This window comes from Euprymna scolopes, chromosome 38 (genome assembly GCF_053919585.1).
Source record: "Euprymna scolopes isolate OS-2025 chromosome 38, ASM5391958v1, whole genome shotgun sequence".
Classification (NCBI taxonomy): Eukaryota; Metazoa; Mollusca; class Cephalopoda; order Sepiida; family Sepiolidae; genus Euprymna; species Euprymna scolopes.
The window spans coordinates 9,780,220-9,794,720 of NC_136519.1; the positions used below are offsets into that span (position 1 = coordinate 9,780,220).

At 35.9% G+C, this 14,501-nt stretch overlaps 1 protein-coding gene across 6 annotated transcripts in view; it reads left to right on the forward strand.

The window, feature by feature from the left end:
- The window catches only part of LOC145263069 (uncharacterized), a 531,947-nt gene that overhangs the window by 497,860 nt on the left and 19,586 nt on the right, over positions 1-14,501 (forward strand). For all 6 annotated transcript variants that reach the window (XM_080119927.1, XM_080119930.1, XM_080119929.1 and 3 more), the window contains 4 exons: positions 105-221; positions 4,051-4,235; positions 8,126-8,228; positions 11,519-11,680. In XM_080119927.1, coding sequence (XP_079976053.1) covers positions 105-221; positions 4,051-4,235; positions 8,126-8,228; positions 11,519-11,680 — 567 coding nt within the window. The remainder of the gene's footprint in view (positions 1-104; positions 222-4,050; positions 4,236-8,125; positions 8,229-11,518; positions 11,681-14,501) is intronic.

Genomic DNA, 14,501 nt, shown 5'->3' on the forward strand with positions numbered 1-14,501 from the left:
ATGTGTGTATTGTAGTCATTGGGACAGTACGGTAGTAAGCGTTTGTGGTGGGAATTTGATATTCCTAAAAATTAAATAACAATTTTTTTATTTTTTTTTTGCAGTCTGTTTCCGTCCGAGATGAAAGTGAAGAAGAAGAAAGCCGTGATCTTTTGAAAGGCAGTCCATCATTTCGCAGTGGGCAGAGTACGACGTCGAGCATCGGCTTATCGTCCTCAATGGTAAGAAATCTGGTCATTTTTTTTCACAGCTTTTTTTTTTTTTTTTTTGTAACCTTATTATTCTCACTTAATGGTAAATGATCCACTCTATAATAAAGAGCAACGTGTAGTTTTATACATACCCATTCTGACACAATCACATTGACACACCGGTTCTCACTAGATCACCGAAGTTAAGCAATGATGAGCCTGGCTAGTACTAGATGGGTGACCATTTGGGGAGGCCTGGCACTGTATGTACCATGTCGAATCATAGAAATTTCCAAGTAGGGTGCGTTTATTTTACTGGGGGAGATACACCCCTGCATAAAACTTGCCTGGTAGGTAAATGACAAAGCGGTACTCCACGTTGTGCTGCAAGATGCCTTCCTGAACCTGCATGTCAAGCACGTTTTCCCTAATGAATGGTGACATCTGAAATGTGTGCAACATGAAGTTGTGCCTTGTGGATCACATAAAACTCTTTGTAGTTGGTGCTGGCTCAATTCTAATGAGCAAAATGTACACTCGTCGCAACATGTATATGTACACTTCTGATGCAAACGTCAGGAAGAATGCAAATCTATTTCCATAATGAGACGTTTTCTATTTTTTTTCCTTGCATCTTTCTATACCGATTTATACGTTTTTGTCTTTCCTTTTTAAACTTTCCAGTTTGAGGAGTTTTATTTCTTGTGAACGATATCATTTTTAAGCCATTTCTCTTTCGCTTATGTCTTTGATGTTAAAAAGTCTGACATCTTGTTTTTTTATATGTCTATCTGCTCCTCCCCTTACCTCTCAATAACCAAAGGAAGAAAATAAAGAAGTAAAATCAGTAGTTGATACTTTTTTTTTTTCTGTTTTGACTTGTATGCGATCAGAGAAAAAATGGACAGTCTGTTATAAAAAACAGGAAGACAGATTACGAAAAAAAAAAAAGGGCGTCTTGGCAGACATGTTCGACGTGTGAGTGATGTTTTGACATACAGTGAAGTGCGTTGTTGGAAATTATTGGAATAAATACTTTTTGTATTCAACTTATAAAAAAATTCTGAGTCGTATTTTTTTATGCCCTTGCTTGTTTGTCTGGTACCGTTGCAGGAACAAGCAATGTGTTGGTAGGAGTGGTTGAATGTAATGACACGGTTAAAGTGTAACAGCCACGTTACACAACAATTGCTAGCAAACAATTGTTTGGTTTTATCAATTTTTTTTTTTTTTTTGGGGTATTTGGTAGTTTATGGACCGTGCTAAAATAATTCTAACATTATTTAGAAAGCCATTACATATATATATATATAGGAAATAATGGTCTGAGCTCAGAGCCAGAAAACAACAAAAGTTAGATCAACATGGATTTCACACCAGTATTATAGATATAAGATCAGCTCAATATTGTGAGTAGAGAACTCAGCACAAAACAAAGCGATGTACAGCCGGCCAAAATAAACAGTGTTGCCACACAGACTTAAGGTTGTGCACGTTTTATGTGTTCGAAGCATCTGAGTGGTATTTTCCAGAGATCAGTAAGGGTCTGGTAACCCCTAAAGTTAAAAGTGTAGCCATTGGACTTAGGGTTAGTGCGCATTTTCTTGCCCGTGTGTACGACAAGAACCCTCCCAGTGTAATGTTACATATATATATAAAGACGTGGTTTTATGTATAAAATATATTTAACAGTATGGGTAATGCAAGGGAGGTCAGCTGAATCTAATTCCTTTCACTGCTTCATATGGATCGCTATTTTGGTGTTAACCCCCTTCTCTTCCATTGTGCTTAATTTTCTTGGATTCAGTAGAAATCAAACAAGTAGTATAGTCTAATAAACATAGCATGGAACCTTGTAACCAAAAAAACATCGTTATTTTCGTGGCAAATGCTCGTCTGAGCTCCAATCTATGAGTTTCCCCTTGCCAAACTTTCACAAAAACACTTGACTAGCTACACCCACTATCAACACTTTTCCCCCCCACTCTCTATCTGTGCCTAATTCTAAACACAGATTCCATGACCAAAGCTTCTTTCTTAGAACTTCCCGCACGTGGAACACTTTTCCATTGGCCTGCTTCCCGACCGATTACAATATGGGAGCCTTCAAGTCCAATGTAAACAAGTTCTTGTTGAACTGCCCCCTTAAATAATCAAAACTCTGCCCAATCTACACCATTAACTATTACTAAACTACTACCTTACATTCATTAACCCTTATCCTCGAGTGACCTTTGGGCCTTGATAAGTGATGACACCTTTGTAAAAAAAAAAAAAGAAAAAAAAAAAAGAGCAGCCCATTTTTTTGTGTGGTTCTTTTCTCTTAACTAAATATTTGCCCATTGCAGGCCTGTCATCTGGCGCATGTATCTATGCACCAAACAAAGCATGCAACGTAACACATGTTTACATTATGAAGATGAAGGAAATAGTTTGTTATCAGAGCGTGTTTTGTTATTGCTTTTTTTTTTTTTTTTTTTTTTTCAAACCCGTATATATTCTTGGAAAGAATAATGACTTTGCTGGATTATGAAAGGAAAGGAAATATTAATATTGGAGGGCGTAAAATATCCGACCATTGCTTCGCAAATGATATCGATGCCATAATCGGCAGTGACAAAAAAAAATTGTCCAGCTCGCTCGTGATATTGACAATGCCTCCCAGCTATTTGAGATGGAGATAAGTCCTGAGAAGATGAAGTTAAAATGCCAACATCATTGTCATATTTGGTTTAACGACCATTTTACTTGCTAGCATATGTTGAACGGCGTTAAAAAAAAAAAAAAAATCTGCTTCAAAACTAACCTATCTCTGCCAGGTCTTTATTCATCCCTCTTTCTCTCCAGTACATTTCTATAACTTTTTCCTATGTTTTCTTTGGTATTCCCTTGCAAAAACTTACCTTGCTATATCAATTGTTTTTTAACATCATATAGTCACTGCTCATCATGGCTTCAAGATAAGGGTAGACAATGAGATGATGCATAGAAGTGAAACCTGAGCAGTGAGGGTTGAGGATATGCGATGCATGAAAAGAAATGATATGATTGATATGTAATGTGAACGTTAAAAGCTGGCTTAGTTAAACTGATGACCAAAGAAGATGATTAAATCTGGATAGTATAGGGAGATGTATTTTTCTAATTTTTTTCTTGTGTCATTTACAGTTTTCTATATAAACCAGCCCACTGCCACCGCCTTTTTTTTTTTTTTTTCACATAGTCTGTCAGTATCATCCTTTGGGTGTAGAGTGCATTGAAAAATTAAAAATAAACTAAGATGAATGTACCTATTTACAATGCCTCTCCACGGGACAGAGACATCAGGGTCATTTTTTAACGTGGAGAAAAGGTACAAAAATAAAAATTGGTCTCAGTCGTGAAGGATTTCTCCTCCACTGAAAGAGAACGAGAAATAGAAGCGCCGCATCTGAAGAACAGATACTACACTTTGATCTTGGCCAAAAGGCCAACTAGCCAAAAAAATGAATGTACATAATGTATAACGAATTTTTCAATTTTGACCCTTTTTTTTTTTTTTTTTTTTTTTTTTTTTTTTTGAGACCTTAAAAACTATTTTACTATTTTAACCGGCCAAAGACCGATAAAAGAATGGTCCATCAAAAATCTAATCATTTGAGGCCCCTAGCGCCGCTCTGCAGCTTCTAATTTCAGAAGAGATAGTTTGAAAATCTGGAGACTGACTGAAAGACAGACAGACAGGCATATAGCCTTTTATACATTAGATTTGTTTTTTTGTTTTTTTTTTTCTTTTTTTTTTTTTTTCCCCCCATGTTTCCAAATCTGCCGAGATGACTTTTGTTTTATCCCTCATTCCTACTCGGATTTCTCATTTCAGGGAAGCCGTGACAGCCTGAGCAGTTACTATAGCAACGCTGGCGAGGTCAACTACGGAAAGATTAACGTAACGGGAGATATCCAATTTGGTCTGGATTATGACTACAAAACTGTCTGCCTTGAGATCCGGATAAAGCAGTGCCGTGACCTGGCAGCTGCAGACACTAAGAAAAACCGATCCGATCCGTGAGTAATTTTTTTTTTTTTTTTTCAAAAGCAATTGTGTGCTCTTGCAAGTGTGTAATTTTTTGTTTTTTCTTTCTTGCTAGAGAGAGGGGGTGATGGTCGTCTAGTTAAACTGTGTTTCAATCCATAAAACATTAAAGAGAAAACAAATAAAACAACCGGAATAGAAAATTGTAGTTTAACTATGTAATGTAGGTTTTATTTTTGTTTCAAAGTAGAATTTAAATAAGAGCAGATATTCTGAATCACCACTCTCAACAAAGAAAATACTATTTCAATTTTCAGTATAACAGACCAAAAGTAATGCTATTTCAAACTGAAATATGACGGACCAAATAAAATACTATTTCAAACTTCAGCATGACAGACGAAAGACATTGCTATTTCAAACTAAAATATTACAGACTAAAGACAATGTTATTTCAAATTAAAATATGAAAGACCAAAAACAATGCTATGTCAAACTGGAATATGACAGACCAAAAATAATGCTATTTCAAATTGAAATATGACAGACGAAAGACAATGCAATTTCGAACTGAAACATAATAGACCAAATCCAATGTTATTTCAAACTGAAACCTGACAGACCAAAAATAATGCTATAAGAGCAGATATTCTGAATCCGTACTCTTAGCAAAGAAAATACTATTTCAATTTTCAGTATGACAGACCAAAACTAATACTATTTCAAACCGAAATATGACAGATCAAATAAAATACTATTTCAAACTAAAATATTATAGACTAAAGACAATGTTATTTCAAACTGAAATATGAGACTAAAGACAATGCTATCTCAAATTGAAATATGAAAGACCAAAACCAATGCTATGTCGAACTGAAACATGACAGACCAAAAACTTCCAAACTTACTCATGACAGATAAAAATAATGCTATTTCAAGTGTAACAATTCAAATAAAATGCTTTTTAAAACTAAAGTGTGACTCACCAAATGGTATTTCAAATCAAATAGTGACAGACCAAAGTGTTTTCTATTTCAAGTTTAAGTATGACAGACCAAAGAATTTTTACCCCTAACATGGCATATTGCCACTTGAAATATATTGTATTCGCGTGCGGTTGTGTATATATTCTGTTCATATATACACGTGTATGTAACGTATGTGTGTCTGTTCTTCGTACATGTATTTTGTGTGATTGCCTGGTTTTCAAAATGTCACAAAACAACATATCCGGTGTATGTTCACACATAACGACAAATAAGGAATGGAATCAACATCTTTGTCAAACAAAGGAAGACATACCTTCAACAAAAGGGGGGATGGCATTCTATAGGGTTACAACATTTGGCTAATTCGGGGACACACTTGGCCCATCTTTGATCTTAGACGGAAAGCTGCAATGAAAATTCTACTACAAACAACAGACTTCAAATTTCTTTTCGGCAGCCTTTATTCCAGAATGTTGTTCTCATCTTGGAAAGGTTGAACACTGATACAGTCCTGTTTACATCTGAATTATCGGCCTTGCCCCTGCTGAGTGGTATCCCATCTGTCAACCGTCTCTCTCTGTCGCCTGTTACAGACTGCATACTAACTAATTTTCTAAGGTGTCTCTAAACTCGTTACATCGTGTATCTACGTAACCAAAGATCCTTGCCTGGTTTTTTGTCACATATCTTTGTTTATTAAAACCAAACATTTCAATCCTTTTTTATTAAACATCCTTCTAAACATTTTATTATTGCTTTATATATTTCTGGCTTTATTCCTTCTGCATTAAATTCCAATCCTATGTAATAAACCTTTCATTATCAAAACATTCTGTTACTTCCATAACATTGTCACTAGTTTAAATGTCAGTCACTTCTCTCCCCGGGACATCCGACGTTCCCCTGATCATAATATAATAATAAGAGGTTACTATTTGGGGATTGTCCCCAACAGGGGCCTATGGAGAGTTGAGCAGAAAGATGTCTGTTCACATTACATTTAAACTTCAGCAAGTTAGTATAGTCAGGGAGGGAATTCCAAAATCAACAGTTCAAGAGAAGAAATTGAGTAGAAGGCTTTCTAGCATCTAGGAATCTCAACAGTGAAGGGGCGGGATTTTGTTGATTGTCACGTTAGTTGGGAGTATGTACGTCGAGGGGACACAAGTGCTATGAGTTCATCAGAGCACATTTCATTAAAATACTTGCAAAATAGGCACGGGAATGCGGTATCCAGATTGCATTTTTGAAATTCACCAGCTGTGACAATCAGGTTTTAGTAGAGTGTATTCCAATTCCTGCTGTAGCCGTTCATTTCGACCTGAAATCATAAAGATTGGTCAGTCATCTCATAAGATGTATAGCAATAACATACTGAATTTTCAAGAGTTTACAAGTCGAAATGCATACAAAAATGTTTGGAAACTCATTGAAAGCACCTAGTAGTATATAACTCTTGATCTTGCTAAATAAACTGTCCGAACTCTGCCTGTACAATTTTTGTTTTTATAAACATTTTGTTATTTTTTTATTAAGCGTCAGATTTTGCTGGAACATCCTGGATGTAAACAAATATAGATTAAAATATTTTGAAACAGTTTTTTTGATATTACGTTTCTGAATTTTTGAGATTAGGATTCATTATTCATATCATTTGGATTCTTTGGACTACTGCTCTCATCTTTTTTTTTTACTCACGTTCACTCCTAACAAGGCATATTACCACTTGGACGTAAGGGGCTACTATTTGGGACCATGCCTACGAAAGATTAACAAGATGTTGGTTTATGTTACATTTAAACTTCTGCATATCAGTACAGTCAGGGAAACAGGTAGTAGGAAAGGAATTCCAAAGTTCGAGGTTCGAGGGAAGGAGCTATTAGAATAGAAAACTTTCTGGCATTTAAGGACCTCAACAGTGAAGGGGTGTGATTTTGTTGCTAAGCGGGTTTGTCAGGGATATGTATGTCGAGGGAGCACAAGTGCAACAAATTCATTAGAGCACATTCCATCAAAATACTTGTAAAATATGCACAGACATGCAACATTGTGGCGATGGGACAGGGGTTGGAGCTTAGTTGACAAAGTGGGACTTATTAGATATAAGAATCTTTTTTGGATTATTGAGTGTTATTTTCAAAAAGTTGCAGTCAATGTAACTTTCAACCTTCTTCAGGTGTATCTTGTCGAATTTATTTAATTCATTAGAGGTAATGTGATCTTGTTCCATTAGCCTTGACTGGGTAGAGGTCCTAGTCCTAAGTAATTCACAACTGTATTTTGAGTGTCGCCTGTACTGAGGATTAAACGTTCAACCTCCAGAAAAGTGTAACTTCACAATTGAATATTTCTAAGTACTTTATCCACTACGCCTTTGGCACTTGCGGATTAAATCATTTGGAGTTCGACGGAAAGATTCCTGTGTTCAATAGGAAGGTACACCTGAGGAAGCTTGGAGGTTACTACAACCTAAACGCTGTGTAATTTTACAACTGAATTTACCAAATTCTTTATGCTCACCTGGAACCCTAGAGATTCAATGCTTCTATCAACTGTGTCCCCGGGCTCCCGAAGAGTGATCAAAATTGGATTTTTTTATCTTATAAATTCAAGTTTTTATCTGGTCTTGCATTGTTGGGTCCGTACCGAATGGTTTATTATTGGAATCCTTTGAGATGAGTAATTTGTTTATTTATTTATTTATTTATCTGCAGACTGCTAGCCTAATCTTTTTTAGTAATTGTTTCACAACGTTTTGGCCAATTATTCCTCTGGCCTTCGTCAGATTGGAGGTTACATCGACCAAAACATTGTGAAGATGAGAAGAGTAATCCGAACAATCCAAATAAAACAGTTTTTTGATGTTCAAGAAAAGAAACTCTGAAAAAAAAATTTCTCAAAAAATATATATATTTTTTTTTTTTTTTTTTCAGTTATGTAAAAAGTTATTTGTTACCGGACAAATCAAAAACTGGTAAGAGGAAGACGAAAGTGAAAAAAAACTCTTTGAACCCAGTATTTGATGAAATACTCAGGGTAAGTCCAGCCATTTTGTCTACTTTTTTTGATTAATCAAGTTGTTAACAGAATTGTCTCATTGATTTCCGGCTTCCTTTGTTCCAGCTCGTTTAACTCATTGGTCTAGTGGTCTCCATCAGTTCACTGTTTTTATACCCCATTGTAATACAGCTTCCTATTCAAGTAGCTTCTTTCCAAGAACTGCAGGTTTGTGGAACTCCCTTCCTGATGACTGTTTTTCTTTTACCTATAACCTTGTCGTTAGGCATCCACTGCCTTTGTGATAATCATCTTTTGTTCTTGTTGGCTTCTTACATCAAGTGGCTTCACACCTTGTCTGAAGCAATTTCCATAAAAAAAAGGAAGAGTTAATATCATTCTTCTTTATTAATGTTGTGAGAATTGAACCTTCAATCTCCAGAAGACAATCACTTAGATCACGCAGGAGCTGCTCAGCATGCCCTATCCTGCCTTGATAGAGTTCAAAACCGCCTTCGAAACCTAGTAGGTGATGCCCTCTTTTCTTCCCTGCAACTTCTTTCCCACAGAAGAGACGTTACGAGCCTGTCTCTGCTCTATCGGTATTTTCATGGCAAGTTCTCGACGGAACTCCAATCTGTCGTTCCCCCTTTGCCAACCTTTTACAAAAAACACTCGACTAGTTATAACCACTATATAATTTCCCCTACTCTCTAACTGTGCCTAAATCTAAATGCAGATTCCATGATCCAAGCTTCTTTCCTAGAGCTGCCTACCTTTGGAACACTGTTCCGCTGGGCTGCTTCCCGATTGAATACATCATAATAGTCTTCAAATCCAAGTTCTTGTTGAGCCGTCTTCATAAATAATGAAATTCTATCCAATTTACACTATCAACGATTACTACTCCACCACCTTGTATTTATTAATTCTTATCCTCAAGTGGCCTTCGGGCCTTGATAAGTGGTTACTCTCAAGTAAAAAAAAAAAAATGTGCTATTCTCTTCCTGCTGACCATTTTCTTCCAACCTCAGTATTTTCAAAGCCAGGGCCAATCCTTGTGATAATCCTCATTCGTTCCTGTTAACTCCTTACGTTAAGTGGCTTTATGCCTTGTCTGGAGCGATTTCCATTAAAAGGAAAAAAGAGTCAAACCAAAGAATCCTAAACACGACAGCAGGTTTAATTTAGAAATTATTCTGTTGATATTTTTTTTCGATAAATGTTCAATAAATAATAATATTTTAGCTGCATATTTTAATGATAAGTGTCAGAATTTTGTTCTCAAGCATGTGTAGAAGCTCTCTTGAGTATGCACATAAGCAACTCACATCTTAGCCAAACGTATTTTTTTTTGTGTGTAAAAAAAAAAGCAAAACAAAATTTGAAATATTTCTTTATCTTTTATATTTGGTCTAGAAACAGCGAAATAAGAATTGACTTAGTCATGAAGGATTTCTCCTCCACTGACAGAAAACGTGAAGTGTAGTATCAGAACAGATATTACACTTTGTTCCTAGCCAAAAGTGATGAAAGCGCTTTGTTTTGTTTTTTCCTTTGCTTTTCTCGAAATGGCATGCAAAAAAAAAATAAAAATAAAAAATAAGAGTGAATAAAGACGTTTCTTTTTTTTTTTTTTTTTTTTTTTTTTTAGTTCCCACCACTTCAGGTGACGTCATTGGGAATGTACAAACTGACCGGGGCTGATTCGTTAATAGATAATTGATTATACAAGTGTGTGTGAGGGGGGGCAATTTTACTGGTTGTACAAATCAATACATGTAGTGTGAAAAAGATTTATGAATAAATAAATACACAATCGTTATTTATTTATGATGATGCTGATGATCATGATGTTTGTCCTTCGTCTACGACGGTGACCACGGCTGTAGCTAACGTTAATGCGTGCGGAGATGACTAATGATTCGAAGTTGCATACAATGAGACTCAAAAAGAACGGATAATTATTTTGGCGGACCTGAAGAATCTTGCACCCCCCCCTCTCTATTTTTTAATTTTTATCTTTTATTCAATTTTTGCAGCGAATTATTATCGAATGAACACTAGTTTACCAGATTATAAAAAAATGAAAAAGTCAATATTTAAATATTTGTAGGAAGTTCCTAATGCAACGTAACGATCATCCATTTTAGAACAACTCGACGCTTTTAGGCTAAATTTCGCGAATTTAGCTCTTTTTATGCAGTTTAGCCTTATCTTAGAAATGAAAATTCAAAATAAGGCTAAATTATTTAACAAAAAAAATAAAATTTAAAAAAAGGCTAAATTCGCGAGGTTTGGCCTAAAAAAAAAAACATCGAGTGGTTCTAAAATGGGTGAACGATTTACTCTAACGTTGCATTACAAACATAGCACCCCCCCTACAAATATGTAAATATTGACTTTTTTATTTTATTTTTTATTTATTTTTTTGATAATTTTGTAGACTAGTGTGCATTCGATAATCTGCTGCAAAAATTTAAAAAAACAAACAAAAACTAACGAAAATATAAAAAATAGAGGAGGGGTAAGATTCTTCAGATCAGCCATTATTTATATTATTATATATTATTATTATTATTATTATTATTAGGGGGGAACACATTCTGTGGAAGTACTTGTAAAACGGGTACAAAGATACAACATTGCAGTGATGGGATAGGCAGGACCGGAGCTCGGTCGACAGTGCAGGACCTTTTAGATTGAAGACTCTTTTTTGGGTCCTGTCACATTACTTCCGCCTTCTAACACCTGTACTAACACTTCATCTCCTCGTTCCCAATATTTATTAAGTTATAATGGTGGAACAAGCTATGCAGTTTCACTTTTATTGATCCAATATATATATATATATATATATATATATATATTAGCAGGCCGCCCGGCATTACCCGGTTGTAAAATATGCTTAAATATGATATTTGTGTAAACAAATTGAGTTTAGGTATTTGGGACAATGTCAAAACATTGTTAATTCATTGCCCGCATAGCAACAGCCATATAGCACAACAGTTAGAAGCTCCGACTGTCATTTGGGTGATCGGGTTTCGATCCTGGCTTGAGGATAGTTGTTTTCTAGCTGCACTGATGAGCTGTGAAGCAGCGAAACAGTACTATATGTGGATAACTATATATATATATATATATATATATATATATATATGTACTAGCATACAGAATATTTTAAATGTATTGTGTTTTTACTTGGTTCAGTTAGGTGGAATATATGTGTTGTAATATTTCAGGAAAACTTCTCTTCGTCAAGTATGTGTTCGACTTTGATGTTAAATTTTCACTTTTTTTCTTTTTCTTTCCAAATTTTCTTTTAGTATTCTATAGCCAAAAGTGAATTGGAGAATCGGACGTTGTGGTTAACAGTTTGGCATAATGACCGTTTCGGTAGGAATGATTTCTTGGGCGAAGTTACAATTCCATTTGACTATTACCGATTTGAAGGACCAACACTTAAATGGTACTCTTTGCAACAGAGGGTAAGCATAATTTTTCACATCATGGAAAGTTTGTCTATCAATATTTTTATCGTTTTCTTTGATTTATGTTAGCTTCGTCTTTTTCTTTCGATTATGTCTCTATTTTATAATTACAGCCCCTTGTAAACATGTTGAGTCTTAACAAAAATTCCATGAGCAAAGTTTCTTTCCTAGAACTGTCTTTCTATCGGAGACAATACTATGCAGCTGCTTCCCAGTTTACTATAACATGGTCGTTTTCAAGTCTAATGTAAATAAGTTCTTGTTGAGCTATCCTCTTATACAATTAAAACCTATCCGTTCCACCATTACTGATCATCATGGATGTGTGTCACCATCTACCTAACACTCATTAACCTAGGGTGACCGCTGCCACCCCCCCTCTTTTTTATTTTTATCTTTTGTTCAATTTTTGCAGCGGATTATTATCGAATGGACACTACTTTACCAGATTATAAAAAAAATGAAAAAGTCAATATTTAAAAAAAATATTTGTAGGAAGTGCTCAGTTTCTAATGCAACGATCATCCATTTTAGAACAACTCGACGCTTTTAGGCTAAATTTCGCGAATTTAGCTCTTTTTATGCAGTTTAGCCTTATCTTAAAAAACAAAATTTTTAAAAAGGCTAAATTATTTTTAAAAGAAAGAAAAAAGGCTAAATTCACGAAGTTTGGCCTAAAAAACATCAAGTGGTTCTAAAATGGCTGAGCGATTTATTCTAATGTTGCATTACAAACATAGCACCCCCCCTACAAATATGTAAATATTGACTTTTTTATTTTTTTATAATCTTGTAGACTAGTGTCCATTCGATAATAACCTGCTGAAAAAATTGAAAAGAAAACTAAGTTATAAAAATTTGTAATTGTTTTAGTGGTTTATCTGAAGAATTCATGATGTAATTAAATCCTTCTTAAGAGAAAAATCCAAGTTGTCCTCGACGGTCGTACATCTAAACAATATGCCATAAATGCGGGAGTACCTCAGGGGTCTATCCTTGGACCTCTATTATTCCTGATATTCATAAATGACCTCCCTAATAAAATTGTTTCGGAGATGGGTATATTTGCCGATGAAACCACTCTCTATAACAGATATGAGGGGAAAACAAATGAACACATATCCAAGGAAATGGCAGAAACACTAGAGGATGACCTCCAATCTGTAGTGGAATGGGGACAAAAATGGATGGTCACATTCAATGCTTCTAAGACTAAGCTTGTTTCCTTCAATAACTACAGGAAACCTTCTCTACCAATAATAGCAATGGCCAAGAACACATTGCCTGAAAGTACTTCTTTTAAACTTCTCGACCTAACGTTTACAGGGAATATGAACTGGAATAGATACATTGAGAGCATTGCCAAAGCTGCTGCAAGGAAGGTTGGCTCCTTCTACTGTGCTAGAAAACTACTTACGCCTGACAGTATCCTATACCTCTATAAGGCAACCATTCGCCCATGTATGGAGTACTGTTGTCACATCTGGGCTGGTGCATTTGCTGATTGTCTCGCTCCTGGACAGGGTTCAAAAGAGAGTTGCCAACCTGATAGGTCCTGAACGGTCATCTAGGCTTCAACCTCTGTCCCATCGACGAGATGTTGCATCCCTCTACCTGTTCTACAAATACTTTAATGGTGAATGCTCTGACGAACTGCAAACACTTGTACCTCCCCGATGTAACTATCCCCGACAAACCCGACAAGCTACTAAGTTTCATCCCTTTACAGTAGAGATCCCTAGGTGCAAGAAAGCCTTTTACTCCAATAGTTTCTTCCCCAGAACTGCAGGTCTTTGGAACTCCCTTCCGGGATTCTGCTTTCCCAACTGTACTGATATGCAGAAGTTCAAGTGTAATACGAACAGACATCTTTCTACTCCTCTCCCTTCATAATGACCCTGCTAATTAAGTCCCTGATAGTAGCCCCCTGCTTCAAAGTGGCACTGTGCCTTGTTTGGGGTGAAAATTGAATAAAAAAAATTTTTTAAAATCTGAACTGCAAGTATGGACTGTGTTGATGACATGACAGCCATGTTGTTTTCTTCCTTCTCTAACTTTTTCACCTACTTCTATCCCCTCCCATTTCTTCCGTCTTCTACCCCATCTTCCACCAACACTTTGTCGCCTCATTCCCACCATTTATCTTTGGGCATAGGGAGTTATTTTAATCAGGTTTGACATCAAATTTGTTTCTTATTTACATGTCTCTCTACAAGAGCAAGGTCAAACACGGGGTCAGATTGGAACAGATACTACACTTTGCTCTGAGCCAAAAGGCTAAGGATTTCTCACCCCAAAATCGATAATTTGTCGGTAGTTAAGAATTGCAGATCATATGAAATTTATAGTAGAACTAAAGCAGGTAAAATGAATTCCCCGAACATGCTCTTTTCTCTTCCCTGCAACCTCTTTCTCACAGAAGAGACGTTGCGAGCCTGTCTCTGCTTTATCGTTATTTTCATGGCAAGTGCTCGTCTGATCTCCAATCTATGGCCCCCCCCCTCGGTAAACTTTCACGAGAAACACTCGTCTACCTGAAAACACTATCAATAATTTCCCCACTGTTAATCTGTGCCTAAACTAAAACGTAGATTCTATGCACAAAGCTTCTTTCTTAAAACTGCACACCTGTGGAACTGTTCCATTTGCCTGCTTTCCAGCTAACTACAATATGGTCATCTTCAAGTCCAACGTAAACAAGTTCTTGATGAGCCGTTCCCCTTAAGTAATCCAATTTACCAAATTTCCACTACTAACGATTACTACGATATTGTCCCATTAACTACTGTACACTCAGTAACTCTTATCCTCGAGTGGC